The 18,022-nt window shown below is 36.8% G+C and overlaps 2 protein-coding genes across 12 annotated transcripts in view; both read right to left on the bottom strand.

The window, feature by feature from the left end:
• Nucleotides 1–6,201, bottom strand: part of aak1a (AP2 associated kinase 1a) — a 46,380-nt gene extending 40,179 nt beyond the window's left edge. For 3 of the 8 annotated variants that reach the window (XM_026270545.1, XM_026270546.1, XM_026270544.1), the window contains exon 1: nt 5,218–6,200. In XM_026270545.1, coding sequence (XP_026126330.1) covers nt 5,218–5,371 — 154 coding nt within the window. In that variant the 5' untranslated portion in view covers nt 5,372–6,200. Of the gene's footprint in view, nt 1–5,217 lie in introns of all 8 variants that reach the window. The other 5 variants (XM_026270547.1, XM_026270549.1, XM_026270550.1 and 2 more) reach the window with 4 other exon arrangements.
• Nucleotides 6,202–7,541: 1,340 nt separating this feature from the next.
• Nucleotides 7,542–12,909, bottom strand: rer1 (retention in endoplasmic reticulum sorting receptor 1). Of its 4 annotated transcripts, none has more exons than XM_026270559.1 (8): nt 12,768–12,909; nt 10,999–11,084; nt 10,802–10,906; nt 10,547–10,646; nt 10,382–10,460; nt 9,117–9,252; nt 8,939–8,993; nt 7,542–8,007 (listed from the first exon to the last, which is right to left on the bottom strand). In XM_026270559.1, exons 2-8 carry the CDS (start codon nt 11,077–11,079, stop codon nt 7,997–7,999), a joined length of 567 nt encoding a protein of 188 aa, XP_026126344.1. In that variant the 5' UTR covers nt 11,080–11,084; nt 12,768–12,909; the 3' UTR covers nt 7,542–7,996. The 4 variants fall into 4 exon arrangements, with proteins under 4 accessions (XP_026126344.1, XP_026126341.1, XP_026126340.1 ...); XM_026270556.1 differs by having other exon boundaries at nt 8,865–8,993; XM_026270555.1 differs by lacking the exon at nt 7,542–8,007 and having other exon boundaries at nt 8,073–8,993.
• Nucleotides 12,910–18,022: the final 5,113 nt, after the last annotated feature.

Consider the following 18,022-nt stretch of genomic DNA (forward strand, 5'->3'; position numbering starts at 1 on the left):
ATGTGCAATGTTGTGTGATTATGAATCTTGGGCATAGTAAACATACTGAATGCTAAATTAGTAGGTTGTATACCAATGGGCTTTTTCCCTGCACATGTAAATGTCCTCTTTAGTGGTGTGGCATGCATGGATCAAATAACCTCTTTACATCTAGGCCATAAACATTCCACCACAAACAGCACAAAAATACAAATCCATCTAGCAACTGTCTCGGATCGACCCCAGAGGTTATGGGTGACACTCACAGCTGCTGACATTCAGTTGTCCTGTTTAAATTAAGATCTGCCTGCAGTAAAGATCATGTAACACATGAGGCATGCATTGGTGATAAGCAAAACCTCTCAGATTTACGTCATTAATTGAGCCAAGCCTACATTTCTGTCTTCAGTGTTAATCCAATTTACTTCAAACCGTTTGTATAGCTCATAGACACCTAACCGCTGAGCTTCCCATAATGAAGCTGCTGAAGTCCAGCATCATTGGAGAGTTTACTGTAGCTCTGTGAGTAATGAGCCTGAAATAAGCATACAGTCACATTTGTGGACTGCACAATTAACTCATAAATCATTATATTTAGATAATTTGCATTTTTAGTTTTTAGTTCATTCTCAGTAGTCAGTTCTGACAGTCCAGGATGGAAGTTTAATTTTTAGGGGGTCGACCATCTATTTAAGATGATAGCAAGTTTTGACAGTGCCACAGAGTCAATGTTTATACTTAACCTTATAACTGATTATTCAACATTAATAGTATGTATTAGGGCTGCACGATATTAGGAAAAAATGACATTGCGATTTTTTTTTTCTGCGATATATATTGCAATATGAAATATAATCTAATTTTTTCTTACAAACAAAAATGGGGTGAACACACTTACATTCTCATTTTAAATGATCTAAACATCGACACAATCTTTTCAACTGATTAATATGTGCGAGGGAGAGAAAGCAAGACAGCGCCTGTGTTGTTTGAAGACGGTGAACATGCGACCTCTCTCTCTCTTTCTCTCTCGCTGTCTCTCTGCCCTGTTAAACTGACAGGACTTAAAAACACATGCAAATGATAAACTTTCCCTCTATGATGGTTAAGCTGTGCAATTAATCCGTGGATCACATTCGTCAAGGGCCGGGGAGCAGCTGGCCCATACGGTTAATGAATAACAGATCAACTATAACAGCCTACATTGCACATCCTGCGATGTGACTATCGTGGATTCGTACATCGCGATATCGATGCTTAAATGACACCGTGCAGCCCTAGTATGTATATATCGTACATACTATGTAAATCATATGTTTTCATACGATCTGCTTAAGCACCACTGATTGTTAGATTTTTGTTGGACTTTCATGGGCGTTTAAGGGTGCACTTATGTATCGGCCAATAATCGGTATCAGTACCAATTACTATATCCAGTCAATAAAAAGACCAATTACTCTGAAATATGGAAAACATGTTGATTTTTTTTTTTTTTTTTAATTAATCATCTCAAATGAAAAATTTTGACCAAAATATTGGTATCTGTATCGACAAATGTCCCTCTAAATGACTGGATATCGGTATCGGCACCTAAATGCGTATCAGTGCATCCCTAGTAATGTTGTCAAAGATATCGATTTTTTTCAATACTGTAATATCAGAGAGTTGAAATACTTCTTCTGAAGTATTGGTATTCCGATATCAGTTGATCTTTTTTGCTCCCACTTCTTTTCGACAGTGGAATCGTGCCAAGAAATTGCCATATCTCCAAAATGTTTTTTCTCTAGTATTTTAACTTTAAAGTTGCTGTGTGTAAGTTTTTGACTCTACTAAAGCTTAAAAAAAAACATAATATGTTTTCAGATATTTAAGAAACATGCTAAGTTAACATACTTGTTTATCAGAAAAACAACACTACAGTCAGTCATTCTCCTTTGAAATGCTCATTCCGGGCCGAGAATGTCGGTCTTTGTTTTGATTTGTGAAATCCGCCCACTGCCAGTTTACCCAATGGTATCTCAAATCCCAGGTTGCCAATTGGCGGAAAAATAGTGAATTTCATTTCAGTCATGGTCAAGAGCACTCATTCCTGTTGATGTCATCAATCGTGAAACCTGCGTGTGCATCAAGTCTGAGGAGGAGGGGCTGGGTGAAAAAAAAAGCTCTCAAATATTTTGAATTTGGACTGTAATACCTAGTTCAACCACTCGGTGTCAGTCCTACATACAGCATCTTTAATGTAAAAAATATACCGTATTTTTCGGACTATAAGTCACATCTGAGAATAAGTCGTATTAGTCCAAATATACGTCATGATGAGGAAAAAAACATAAGTCGCACTGGACTATAAGTCGCATTTATTTAGAGCCAAGAACCAAGAGAAAACATTACCGTCTACAGCCGCGAGAGGGCGCTCTATGTCTTCAGTCTAGGCTACAGGAGCACCGAGCAGCATAGAGCGCCCTCTCGCGGCTGGAGACGGTAATGTTTTCTGTTAGTTAATTTCTCTCGGTTCATGTCAAATTAATTTAATTTTGATAAATAAGTCGCACCTGACTATAAGTGACAGGACCAGCCAAACTATGAAAAAAAATGTGAAAAATACGGTATGCCATTGTCATGTTCTAGCGTAGTTATATTTATCTTTCAATAAAAAACTGAAATGTTCTGCCTTTAATATTGTAGCAGTTTTTCCTCATGGTATCAAATGTTATCAAATATCACTAGTTTTCGAAGTCATGAATTCCAGTTTTGTGACAACTCCTATGTTTTTTTTTTTTTTTTTTTATCTTACGTATTCATACATACCACATAGTATGAATTCATATTAAAGTGTTCCTGTAGCGGTAGTGGTAGAGCATTTTTGTTAGCTTGAAGCATCTGCTAAATGCATAAATTTAATTTAATTTAAAGTGCCAACTCAAAAAAAAATTGTTTTCTTATCTAGAATACCTTGAAAATCTTGGAAGTTAACAGTTAGTTTGACTGTTGGCCTGTTCATAAAAAGAAGTTTGAGTTTGGCCAAACATCCGTGTCTACATTTGAATGAAGTCTACGGTGCGTGCGTGCATGCATGTGTGTGTGTGTGTGTGTGTGTGTTTGTCTGTTGAAACCTCAAACGTTTTCCTTTCAGTCTTTAAGCCAGTGAATGGTGACTGCCTGACAGAGTCAGTGATGTAATAGTTTAACAGCGTTAAGATAAAGCTTGAAGGCCTCATAAACTCATCTGAATGAATAGGCTGAAGTCAAACATCCAGTGAACTGTGCTTCTAGACCTTGACAAAATCTGTCTTAGACAACATAACCGGCCACTGTACTAAAGTACTGCCATGAGCACAGGTTTAGATGCTGTTCTTCAGAAGAGACAGCTGAAATCATTCACAGTTCAGCTGTTGTGTTAGTTTTCCTAAATTCCTCTGGAACAAATGTGAGGGACTGAAATAGTGTATTTTCTGCCTTCATCTGTTAAATGTTTTTTTTTTAGAAACTATATTTGTCCACATTTATTTTTTTTAAAGTTAAGTTCCAAGAGACATTCTTTTGTACTCACTTTGAAAAAAAATACTGAGATGAAGATCAAGTCAGCATGGTCATAAAGTATCTGAGGAAATCACAATGCATTGCTCTCCAAAATATAAAAATATCATGTCATACTTGCATATCAAATACAAAAATCACACTCGGTTGTATATTTTCCCTTAAAAAAATAGGGGGTGATGCTTCGGGTCTCCCGCGAGACACAGTGACTCCACAATGTCTTTGCATTGTGAGTCGTAACACTAAAAGATGTAGCTTAAAATTTCTCTCACGCCATAACCAGTTTTGAGTTCCCGAGACCCTGATTAAGACCCTATTAGGACTCCTCTGCGGACACCTCAGTGCATCAGCGGGGAATGACTCCAAACCTGACTTATAAAGCTGATGACTCATGGAATGCATCCTGTGAATAAATAACTTTCTTTGTTTAACGCCAGAACCACAATGAGTTACAGAACCTCTGGGAAACACGTTTTTAAAGGGATTACTGTTGTCATATGCCCACATTTAAGTCAATCTACCGGTATGACTTAATTTATTCTGTAGAATATGAAATTATGTATCATGTAGAATGTTTACAATGCTCTTTTTTCCATACTACACAAGCATAAAATTGATCTTAAATTTTAGAACAATAATAATAATAATAATAATAATAATAATAATAATAATAATAATGTGTTGTTAAAAGATTAATCACGATAAATCGCATTCAAAATTAAAGTTTTGGTTTACATAATGTGCGCGTGTATACTTGTGCATATTTATTATGTATATCAATACACACATACAGTATAGATGTGTAAAACATTTTTTATTTATGTTTATGTATATGTTTATTATGTTTATATTTATGTTTAATACGTTTATATTTATAGAACTTAAAATATTTAACAAAATAAAAAAGTAATTTTTCTTAAATATATACATGCATGCATATTTATATATACATAATAAATATACACAGTGCACATACACATATATTATAAGATCAATAAGTAATAATAATTGAAAAAGAAGTCTGGGCCTAATATTTTTTTTATTTCCTTGGTAGAAATTGGGTTTGGAACAAAAAGGGAGTAAATTATGAAAGTTCTTACTGAAGTTTTTATTTCACGATCTCTTCATTTAATAATCAAAAGAGATATCATAAAAATGGCTTATAAAACAAAATAATCAATACAGCTTGGCATTAAATCATGTCAAACCTGCTGTTGCTGTTGCATACAGGCTCAGGGCAAGATCTATAATGAATAATGATTTAAATGTTAAACTCTTCCTGACTAAAATTAACACATGAATTCAGATCATTTGTAAAACGGATTCACGAGTCATACTTTAATGTTACTTTGGCTGTGTTTGTCACTTTTGGAGCTTGACATCTCTAGTCTTTCACTATGTGGAAAAGAGCAGCTTTGACATTCTGCTAAACATCTCCTTTATACTTCCACAGAACAAACTAGGTCACACAAGTTTGCAGCACCACGAGGGTAGGTAAATGATCACCAAATTTAATTCTGGTGTTAAAAACTAAAGTAAAGCTCCTCTGCTGAGGCAGCACAACTCATTATTCAGATGACGCAAGGACTAGAGGAGTGACGTCAGAGGCATCATTACTTATTTATTGTCTTAGTCATAGACCATAAAAGCATCCCCAGCACAAACACTTCATCTGCTGTTTGAACGCATGAAGTCGCTTACCCTCCGCCACAGTCTCCTCCACGGTCACTTGATATCGTCCGACAGAGAAAACGCGTCCGATAAACGCGCCGGACCCCGCGCCGCCCCCCGCAGCGGCTACAGGCGCGGGTCCGGAGCTCACCATCTCCCGACGGGCATCGAAGAACTTCTTCATTGTCCAACCGGTAATACTTGAATCCTCATTAAAAAATGAAAAACCGCCAGGCTCTCGCGTGCGCGTCGCTCTCCAGCCGGTGGGATGCGCAAAATAGAGAAAAGCGCGACGATCTCTCAGTGTAACTCAGAGCTCAGCAGAGCGTCATCACACTATCATAGACCCAAAACAGCTCAGAGAGACAGGACACATGTCTCATACAGCTGCTCAGAAGAGATGATATGAGCGGCAGCAACGGGAATCCTCCTGCCACGCTGTCTTTAACCGTGCCCTGCGATTACCGGGAGCACAGCCTTTTGCTCATTCAGTATCACAGCTGATCCTCGGGAAAAGACGCTCGCTCGACACCCGGAAGTGCAAGGGATAGGAGGGAAGCAGCCGGTCCGACGGTGTTTTCCTGGAGAGAAAAGTGAGCGACGGCGTACGCTCATTGCCGGCTGACGGGGTTAAGTTACGAGAGCAGCCATACACCGGTTAAGAAGAGGAGTAACGTTGAAGCGCGCGGCAGCACGCACTCGGTCGTGTCGCTCCAGTAGTTGTAGTTCCACGGTACGCGGTGACGTCAGCGGTGACGTCTCCGATACGCCGCAACATTATTGTTATAACATTAAATCAAATTTGAACATTTGTGACCCTTGAGAACAAAACCTGTCACAAGTAACAAACGTATATTTGTAGCAATAGCCAACAATAAACTGCATGAGTCACAGTTATTGATGTTTCTTTTACGCCAAAAATCATTAGTAAAAATATTAAGTAAAAATAATGTTAAATGAAGATATTTTGTACATTTTCTAACTTAAATATATCAAAGCTTATTATTATTTTTAATTGGTAATATGCATTGTTAAAAACTTGATTTGGGCAACTTTAAAGGCGATTTTATTTATTTATTTTTGTTATTTTTCATTTATTTTTGCACCATCAGATTCCAGGTTTTCATATACCGGAATCTCAGCCAAATATTGTTCTATCAAACAAAATATCGATGTATAAAGCTTATTTATTCAGCTTTCAGATGCTGTATAAATTTTAATGTTAATGTTTTTATGGTCCAGGGACACATATATCGACTGTGAAATATAATTACATAATTGACGTTAAATTTATGTGAAACTCATATAATGAAAATAAATAAACAAACAAACAAATAAAGAGTATTATTAAGATGCATTTGGTCAGAATGACACGATGGCTGTGACACTGCTGCACCCTACAGGAAAATGTCTTTCTCCACAATACCACAAAACTAAGTCTGGAAGCACAAAAAAAATGGTGTTTCAAGAGTGTTCACTCAGAAATCGATAGTAAATTTCACAAACAATTACAAAGAAACAAGAATTTACTAAATGAATTAAACATGATATTTTGAAGTAGAAAAAAAAATCCACACATTTCTTGTAAAAACAAGTACAAGTGAGGACATTTTTTTACAGTTTGTCTGGTTGACTGTAACATCCACTTAGTTATTTCTATATTTTTCATATACTTCTTCAACTCATTTGCTGTCATACCAAACACATCCGACATTTGACACACAGAAGTTTTTAGTGTTAAAAATGTTTATCACTTGCCACTCAGTCAGCTGTGGACTCTTTCTTAAATGTGTCATTGCATGAAAACTACAGCTGAGACATCTTATCCCTCTCTCCCTTACTGTTCAGAATAGAGATAACACCAGTTCTGAGAAAAGCAAGCATCTTACGTCTGCAGATGACAGCTGCTTTGATGTTTTTCCTAATGCAATGACATTCTTGCATTTTTAAGTGGAAGTGTCTTTTTGGCGCTTCTGTGCTATATCTGCAAATGTAAAATGTTGTAAGATGGTGTTTATCTCAGCACCACAAAAACTTATAGTTCTTCTTTGTGCATTACAAATTCATATTTGTATGCACAATTACATTTGACCTTATCTTCATTTCTGATTAACCCAAACAAAATATTCTGGAGAGACATGATTTAATTTTATTTTTTGAAGATCTCCTTGTTACAGAATAATTATACAATTAATTCTGAGTAACATTATGTATTTATTATAGGGTTAGGGTTTGGTTTAGGGCTCTGTAATTATGCATTATTTACTGTTTAACAAAGACATTGTTTAAAATCATTATTGATACAACTCAATTCATTAATTAAATGTAGTTCAAATTAAACAATAAAAAGGTAATGAGCAGTGAAGGGACACAGCCTTTTAATAGCATGTCGAGTGAAAAATTTACACTTAGTTATTAAAATCATCTTGTTTTCTTTTAACCAGCAGCACAAGAAAACCTAAAACATGCAAAGTCTTCAACAAATCTATTATTTTGTTTTGATGAAGATTAATTTAATACAGTAAAAGTCATTGTCCAAAAAAACAAAACAAAAAAAAACATGCTAACCATTAAAAAATATATATACATTTGAATTAATATATATCTCCCCCTCCAAGAAAAAAAGCACTTTAATATGAAAATGCATCTCATCTCCAATGATTATTGAAGTTCTTTCCATTTGACTTAAAAAAAACAAAAAAAAAATCACTATACTAGTAGTTATGGCCCAGCACAAAAAAAAAAAAAAAAAAAGAAAAAAAATCCTTCAACCCTCTCCATCCATTTGTAATAGTTAAAGCACTCAACTTTATGTTTCCTCTGTAAAAGAAAGAAGAGAGAAAGTTTTTACTGGGAATGCTTAAATGATAAAAACATACAGCCAATATCTTTGAATCACACTATTTTAATGGAATGCACGCTTGTGTTAAAAACCTGATGTACAAGGTGAGGGGAGTTTAAACTACTGAAGAATAACTTACAAACAGCACGCATGGATGTGGTCAAGGTGTCAAATACAATGCTACAGCACATTAAGAGAATTACAAATGTTCATTAAAGGCAATTATTAACATGTGGCAAGTCCCTATGATCAGTGACATCTCTTCCCGCTACTTTATATTATATTTATATCCCATGTTCATAAATAATCATGTAGTAGTCCACTTCTCACCTCCATTTAATTCCAATAACATATTTCCACTAGTGAAACACAAAATGAGATTATATTGATGCTGCTATTTTCCAGAACGTTAAAGCTATGGAAAAGAGCAGCGCGTACATTCCGCTAAATATCACCCTCTTTCGTTTTCCACTGAAAAAAGCCATATTGATTGAAAATGACACAAAGGTGGGTAAATGATTGAAAAGTTAGCATGAACTAGCATTTTTTAAATCTATCCTGGAGAAGACGGTCTACCAAATCCTCTTGGTTTGAAGAAGAATGGGGACCACAGAGAAAATAAGGAGTCAAATCTCATACTTGGTTGTCCAAATATATTCAAATTTGCCCGTGTAAAAGCTCTCAACAGCATTTCTCATAGGCCCAAACCACAAACGCTTAAAGACAGCATTACAGTATCCATGTCGCTCAAAAGTTTCAACAGGCTTGGCTTCTCCTTACTCCGAAAAAGAAAGAAAGCAAAAGAAAAAAGAAAACCTCAACCCCCTTTACGCACCATTCTTCATCAATAACTTTGATTTCAGGAAGGGGAATTTTAACTAGCAAATGTTTTCGCTGTGTCTTCCTTGCCTCTGTAAGTCCTCTTCCCATGTGTGAAGGGCAGGTATCTATACTTGATCATGTGCTGCGGAAGAAAACACAAAAAGAGTCAAAGAACTTCAGTTTCGGTGCAAATCAATCTCTAGTTTTAGGTAACTCCGCTTTGTGAACTAAAATAGCTGGTAAAGGAAAGCTTCCACTTGCGAACCTTGATCTGCCGTTTCATGGTGATGCAGAACAGCATGATGAAATACATTACGAGGATGGGCCAGAACACTGGCACGTTGAAGGCTTCGAAGAACGTGCAAATCATAGCGACGATGATGCCTTTCGTCGCTGAATGCCTGAAACATCAACCAAAAACAACGCACACTGGTATCAATGCGCTCGGAGGGAATATACAACACATTTATGTAATGTGAACATCAAAGACACTGAGAAAATAACTACGGCTGTTGCCATTCATCGATTTTATTCGAACTTCATTTACATCGGACTTCAACCACGCCATTTCATTAGATTTGGAGGGTAGATTTTTTTTTAAATCCACGCAAACACAGGAGAAACCTCATTATCGCGCGGTTTCAAAATAAAAGCTCAAACCCTTACTCGGAGTTTACATGTTTAGAAAGAAATGGCCAAATATGAAAGATTAAGTGGACATTTGAATTAAATGGTGCTTGGTCAATATTAAACAAGTATTTTTTCTGCACTATCACCAGTAATCATCTCTGCAGGCCTTTGTTGTACTGCGTAAAGTACGTTAGCTCTATTGTTTATTATACATCATGTATTTTAATGGTTTTGTTCAATAAAACCATATGATTTCTTGATTTTATTACACTGTTTGAACTAATTATTACTGCTTGCTATTACATATGTATTTTAAGTAATTTTAAAGGCTATTGTTCACTTACGTCTATTTTTATTACCACAAAAAAGTATTAAAAAATAAGGGTCCTATGAAATCCATTTTATTTCCAAATTAATTTTTCTATACTCTGTTTTAATGGCTAAATTAAATTGTATTAATCAAACAGCCTGTCTAATTAATTGAGTTTTACAGTTTTATCTTTTACCAAATTCTGTTTTCCATTATTTTCTGGATTCCATTTTAATATTTCCATTAAATTTTAATAAATCAAAAGCATCTCCAATTCATTGACTTATGAAATATGGGTTTCTTTTGGTTTTAATAAATTTCAATTTATTTTATTGTTACATTGAAGAGTACATTCTTCTGTACAATAGTAATAGATTTCAGTCAGTTATTGTAAAACTGTGTCCCTCATTCGCACAAAGGCATCAGCCCTACTTTTCATATGTATTCATCCAAATTTTGCCAAACTCTGAAACAATCTGCATTGCACAGTAAATTCAATTTAACTGCAGCAGCAGAAAGAAACTAGCGATCAAATTCTGACAGATCTTTGCTTGGACTATTCATTAAAACTCCCGAAAGTGACAACTTACCAGAATTTGAATTCAGGCAACCTCCTGATGAACGGCCGGAACTCCTCGTTCTGTTTCGTGGGAAGTGCTGGACCCTCATCTGAAGAGGAGACACGGATTACGGGAAGAGAACAACAACACAAACATCAGTGAGGACAGTGAGATTGGTTTAAAACCCGGTCCTACCTGGATCATCAAGCAACGAGGGATCCACTTTTGGTGAGAGGAAAGCAATGAAGAGGTTTAGGTGGTAGATCCCAAGAGCATATGTGACTATATACCACCCCTAATAAAAGACAGAAGGGTTTCATTACATTTGATTCACATTTTGTAATAAAAAGTTACTTTCTAATGAGTTTACAGCAGCATGATAACTGTGTCCATAACATTAAAGCAGATGCATTCTGTGACTGTTCATAAACAGCATCACGGTGGTTTTACCTGTAGTATATATACTCTGATCATATATATGGCCGTTAGAAGAAGAGTGACCGCCCATCGGACTGCTGAGAACGGTGTTGACTTGTCCAACCATGACTGATAAATCTGCATTTCAAAGAGAAAGTGTAGCTGGGATTATCCAGAGCACTGACTTGCAATCTCAAAATCAGTCGAAAAGTCATTTCCAGGAGCCTGACCTGCCCGAGCCGTTTAAAGAAGTTTCCGATCGCTGATGGTTTCCCATGGATGGATTCACCGGCACTGTCTCCTTCTGACATTCTGTCTGTGAATTCAGAGGAACGGACCGAGTGTTCAGCGGAAATGGAAATATTTTTACAGTTTAAATCACAATGCAAAACAATGCTACCTTTCTACCCTGATATGACACAATATAAATCTGACCAGTGAGTACACAATCACATCCCGCTGTCGTCTCTGCTTAATATAACTGTTCTTATATCGTGTGATGCCGTTGAACAGCTACACCACACTCATTTACATTTCTAAAAGTGCTTTATGCTTCAACTGTGATGCTGTCCTTTCTACACTAAAGCAAAATTAGGTTGAGTCTCGACTTAAAAGAAATTAAAGCTAAAAGATGTGATGTGAAAACAAAGCTCTGATTTAATGTACATTATCTTTATTTCCTAAATGTTCCTAATAAGCAAGTGTAATTAAGGAATTGGTTTAAAGCAACCATTTCTCAAACAATGAAAATGTAAATCCTTTATTTATACAATTTCTATTTTTTTTAGATCATCTTATTTGCTCTGTACTGTCAATGAATGGCACTTTCCAGGCGGGGTTATGGGTGGTGTTAAATGACATTTTGGGTTTGAAATCCAAACATATTTGTTGACTAAACAATGCCCCTGTGACGTGCTGCACAAGTCCGTCAATGATAAAATAAGACTGACTTCGGAGTGCGTTAAAGATTGATTTCCTGGTGTTAGAAATCAAGGGGAAGCCTCCGTATGCTAAACTACAATCTGAGGAAAAGTCCAACACACAACCACGTCAATGAACAAGAGGTTGTTCGAGTATAAAAATCAGACTGAACTAAGATTATCTTTAAAAAACCGGCACATAAACTTAAAGTAGAGCCGGTTGGAGTCGGTGTAAAAGACTTGGAGCCCCAAAGCAGCTCATCAGACTAATTCCTCCATCTTTCAATTACTTCTACGTTATTTAACGCATCAATTTGGTGAATACCGACATATAATATTTATATGTCAACAAAAACTTGTTATTTTAGGGCAGAAGCTACGATTCCCGGTTCAGATCCGAGTCTATTTCCTGACATTTACATCGAACAGGACAGAACATGCAAATATACAGTAGCTTTAGTTCCGGTACAGAGATATTCTCAGTCTGTTCTCATAAGTCAACTGGCGAAACAGACACTAACCTCAACGTTTATTTCATTAAATCACTTATAACGTAACTAGAAGGATAATAGTCGGACCTCGTAAGCTAATTTGCTATTAGCTTAGCTCACTTTGCCGCAGCTGAGTGATTTCTTTAAGGCGCAAAGCATGCTGGTTACTGTAGTTTTTAAATCAGGTGTCCTCCGTTGATTTAATATGCGGACGCCTACGTGTAAACTACACTTCCCATCCTACGTCACAAAACAAGTCGCCTCAAGCGGAAACACACGGGTTGTAGTTTTCGTATGTGAATGTGTAATCGCAACTAAACGTGGGAGACATCGAGAAGAAACTACAAAGACCAGCAGACATGCGGAAAAGTGGACAACTCACTTCCGGGGAAATCCGAACGCAGGCGTTTGAGAGGCAAACTTTGCTAGCACTATCTCTTACGGCATCTTATACAAAATATAATTGTACAATCGTTATGCCACGTGAAGACGATACAATTAGACGGACAGTTAGCATACTCGAGGAGTAGTTGTGCCTGTGAGAGGTTCAGAATAGGAGTAAGATTAGAGGAATGGTGTTTCTCTTACCCGCTTGTGCCGCTGTGTCAGTCTCGCGCTGCTGCTGCTGTGAACACGTCAGCACGTCAGACCACAGCAGCCGCGCGCGGAGCACATCGCTCCCTGAGCTGGACCTCGGACCGACACACACTCACTTCTGTTCACACACATCCGCATGTGCTGGAAATCACACACAAGGTTTCGATTTTTTGGTTTCTTAATGGGAAAGGCGCATTATTGTTATTATCATCCCAAAGAGGCACAAAATCATTTTCACTGACTTTACATTAACTGTTGGAAAGCTCAGCCCGAGCACTCTCTATTCTATTTCTATTCTACCTACTTTCTTTTTATTTGTTGTTTAAAAAAAAACTTGACCTTTTAAAACTAGCATTTTGTATAATTGTGTGTATATGTAGCTCTATATATATATATATATATATATACACACACACACACACACTCGCAGGCCACTCTAGGTAAACCTGTATAATTACTTGGTAAAACAAACAGCTAATCAGCCAATCACGTGGCAGCAACTCAATGCATTTAGGCATCTGTGGTGAAGACGACTTGCTGAAGTTCAAACCAAGCATCAGAATGGGGAAGAGAGTGGATTTAAGTGACTTTGAACGTGGAATGGTTGTTGGTGCCAGATGGTTTGGTCTGAGTATTTCAAGCACAACCATCTCTAGGGTTTACAGAGAATGATCCGAAAATGAGAAAATATCCAGTGAGCCGGCAGTTGTGTGGATGTAAATGCCTTGTTGATGTCAGAGGTCAGAGGAGAAAGGGCAGACTGGCTAGAGATGATAGAAAGACAACCGTAGGTTAGGTTAGGTATACTTTATTGTCCCAATGGGAAATTTGTTTTGAGCTCACGAATACAACCACTGCATTGACAAAAAATATAAAACAAACACATAACATAATAATAGAGAAGAAAAATACACAATTATGAGAAAAAAAAACCCTTACACAAATACCAAACTTAGAATAATAATCTCTACTTGATATTATTTAATAACATAACAGCTGAAGGAATGAATGAGTTCTTGAAATGGTGTAGTCTACAGCTTGGCATTCATAATCTTCTCCCCAATGGCAACAATTCAAACTCAGAAAACAGGATGTGTTGTGTTATACATAATCTTGCCTCCCTCGGTATAGATTTTTCATATAGGGTCTGGAGATAAAAAGGTTCTGTTCTGCCCATGATCTTCATGACCGTTTTAATAAGAAGTCCAAGCCTAGATTTCCGATGTACTGATAAATTACTGTACCAAAGATGTGTTCCGTATCTGATCACATTCTCCAGTATAACCTGGTAAAACATCATCATAATCTTACTAATGACACCGTAAAGTCTGGTCCTTCTCAAAAAATATATTCTTTGTTGCAGCTGAGTGCACAAGGTATCTATATGAACCTGCCATGTTAGAGAAAAATCAATGTAAACACCAAGATATTTATATGAGGACACTTGTGTGACAGGAACATCATGAATATATATATAGGGCTATGGTTTCCGATTGACTTTGGATTAAATATCATCTCTTCAGTTTTCTTCACATTCACAATCAGGTGGTTGCCATCACACCACTCTATAAACTGATTAATCTCAGAGCAGTAAGACGAAATGTCTTGATCTTTATATAATAAGCTCAGAATCGCAGTATCATCTCTACATTTCACAATATAGCTGTTACTATTATTCCTCGCACAACTGTTTGTGTACAGTGTGAAGAGAACCGGGGAGCTGACACACCCTTGAGGGTCTCCTGTACTAATATCCTGAGGGTCGGAAATCTTCTTGTTAATCTTAACCTGTTGTGTTCTATTCTTTAGAAAAGAAAAATACCATTAAAAAATAAATGGATTTTACATCCATCTCTTTTAATTTCTCCAATAATAAATAAGGTTGCAAAGTATTAAAAGCTGAACTAAAATCAATAAAAAGTAGGCGTGCGTATGCCTTTGAGTGCTCCAGATGGTTAGATACTAGATGGGTGATACTTCTTACTGCATCATCCGTAGTCTTGCCCTGTCTGTATGCAAACTGCCACGGATCTAGTTTAGATATTAATTCACTTTCAATATGGACACAATGTACTTCTCAAAGCATTTCATTATTACTGATGTCAATGCTACAGGTCTAAAATCATTATTCTCGGACGGGTGTGGCTTTTTCAGAATAGGAATGAACACAGCTTTTTTCCAGAGTGCAGGAACTATATGTGAGTCCAATGAACGCTGAAAGAGTGTACACCACACTGGAGTAAGTTCTTCAGCACAGGTTTTCAAAAGCTGGGCGGGGATCCCATCAGCTCCCTTAGATTTCCTTGAGCATAGTTGATGAAATAGCAGCTGCACTTTCAAAACTGTCTAGCTGTAATCTGCTGCCCATAACATCCGTCAGAGAACCAATAACAGATCTGCATTTATCAGAAAAATCATGAGTTTGAAAGCGCAGGTAAAATCTATTCATTAGCTTTCTGTAAATCATCACTCGTATTAATAAATGGTCTATTTGATTCCATATTAGTAACAGCCTTCATTGTATTCCACTATTTTTTTTGAAGTGGAAAACTGACGCTCAATGAGGTCTTTTTGTCATCCCCTTGCTTCTTTTAACTGATGATTAAGCTTTTTGTATTATTTTCAACCCAGCAACTCTGATCTGTAGTTCTTATTTTCTATTGGATTTAAGTCAGGTGATCAGCTGACCATTCTAGAAGCTTTATTTTCTTTCTTTGAAACCAGTTGAGAGTTTCCTTCGCTGTGTGTTTGGGATCATTGTGTTGCTGAAATGTCCACCCTTGTTTCATCTTCATCGTCCTGGTAGATGGCAGCAGATATTTATCAAGAATGTCTACATTTTTCGATTCATCCCTCCTTCAATTATATGTATTTTGCCAGTGCCACACCATTATATTTTGGGGTTGATGTGCTGTGCCATTTGACCTCCAAACATGGTGTGTATTAAGGCATCCAAAGAGTTTAATTTTGGTCTCATCTGACCAGACTATATTATCACAGTATTTCACAAGCTCTAAATGTGGTACACAAAACTTTAAACAAGCTTCAATATGCTTTTTCTTCAGCAATAGAGCCTTGTGTGGTGAGCGGTGAGCGCCGATAACAATAGTGAACAGCTGAGAATATGAATAGGAGAGAGAGAATATGTTAAAGAGGAGAGAGACAGAGACAAGGAAGGATCAAACCTGGCACATGACACATTCCAGGTTCATTACATGTAATGTAAAACATAAAAAAAGTTTTCATTTTGATGATTACAGCTTAGGCCTACAGCTCATGACAGTCAGAAGTCCAGAATCTCAAAATGTTAGAATGTTTCCTTAGATAAAAAAAAAAAAAAAAAAAGGATTTGCAAAGAAAAGTTCAAGTTCTTTAAAGTATGTTTATTTTGGGACTCAATACTTGGTCAGGCCTCCTTAAGCACCAATTCGACGATCAGCCTGTGGCACTTCTGAGGGACGATTGAAGCGCAGGTTTCTTTAATAGCGGGCCTTCAGCTCATCTCATCATGGTTGGATCGACTGTTTCTCATCTTTCTCTTGAAAATGTCCCTCAGATGCCATATGTGGTTCAGGTCAGGCATGCTGGCTGGTCAATCTAACACAGTAATACATGGTCAGCAAACCTCTTGGAAGTGGTTTTGGCAATGTTAGAAGGTGCATCTCTATAAATCTTGTCAGCAGAAGGAAGCATAAAGTGCTCCAAAATCTCTTGGTAGACTTCTGCATTGACTTTGGACTTGATAAAACACAATGGACCAAAACCAGCAGATGTCACAGCTCTCCAAATCATCTCTGACTTCAGAAACTTCACACTGGACTTCAAGCAGCTTGGATTCTGTGCCTCTCCAGTCTTCCTCCAGACTCCAGACCTTGATTTTCAAAGGAAATGCTAAATTTACTTTTGTCTTGAAAGACAACTTTGGACCAATGAGCAACAGTCCAGATCTTTTTCTCCTTAGCCCAGGTAAGATGCTTCTGATGTGGTTTCTGTTTCAGAAATGGTTTGGCTTTTTCCTGAAGACGTCGGAGTGTGGTGACTCTTGATGCACTGACTTCAGCTTCAGTCCACTCCTTGTGAAGCTCTCCCAAGTGTTTGAATAGACTTTTCCTGACAATCTAAACAAAGCTGTGCTCATCCCTTTTGTTTGTGCACCTTTTGTCAACTTTGCATTTAATATGCTTTGATACAGCACTCTGTGAATAGCCACCCCTTTCAGTAATGACCTTCTGTGACTTACCCTCTTTGTGAAGGGGGTCAATGACTGTCTTCTGGACTATTGAAAAGTCAGCAGTCTTAACTATTATTGTGGTTTCAAAGAACAAGAGATACCATTAATTTATACTGTAGGGATGGTCATTTAATGTAAATGTAATGTAAATATTTGGATATTTTGAGATACTCTGTGTTCAGACTCTCGCACTGTTTAAATCCAGATTAAAGACACATCTCTTAACACCCTCATTTTGCACACTTCAGTATTTATTTGAAAAAGAAACCACTTAACAGCATTCAAACGTGGCAATATAAAAAAGAAACAGTGTTACAGCTTTTTAATGAAAACACAAGATAACTCTTAAAAACATTTCTAAAATCTGTAGTTGTCAAAATGACTCAGCATGACATAATACTGACTGATATTAACTGTGATTATAACATTGATTACAATATCCTAAAGCCATAAAGTGCTTTGATCTATATGATGGGATTTCACCATCCCGGCTGATTTAAATCAGCAGGTTTTCCTTGATTAACCTCCTGGGACTGAAATGTGCTGTTCTTATCACATGAACAACAAGGGGTTATATGGATAACACTAGTTATTAACAAAAACATCTGCTTGTTAAATAAAGGTAACAAATGTACCTCCAACTGCATACAATCCACCAAATCATTAATGTTCAAGGCGACCCTTAGTTCAGTTTCATACACAGATTTTATGAATGTAAGAAATATAAATACATTTCTTATAAAGAACAGTGTTCCTGGATGACGGCTCTGTCTGAAACTCTTTCCTGCTTTCCTTTACTATTTTTTCAGCTAAACAAGACTTGGAAAACAAGACGAAAATAATTGTACTGGGTCTGCTGAACAAAAGTACTTCAAACTTTGTCATCGTCTTAGTACTACCAATATTGAAAGTGATTTTAAAGTGGAGTTAGGTTTTTAAACAGTACATAGTTTTTGTTCCTTTATGTTGTAGAGGTGAAACTCACTAAATTATATCCAGGTATATCCTTTTTCAG

The sequence above is a fragment of the Carassius auratus genome, chromosome 8 (genome assembly GCF_003368295.1).
Source record: "Carassius auratus strain Wakin chromosome 8, ASM336829v1, whole genome shotgun sequence".
NCBI lineage: Eukaryota > Metazoa > Chordata > Actinopteri > Cypriniformes > Cyprinidae > Carassius > Carassius auratus.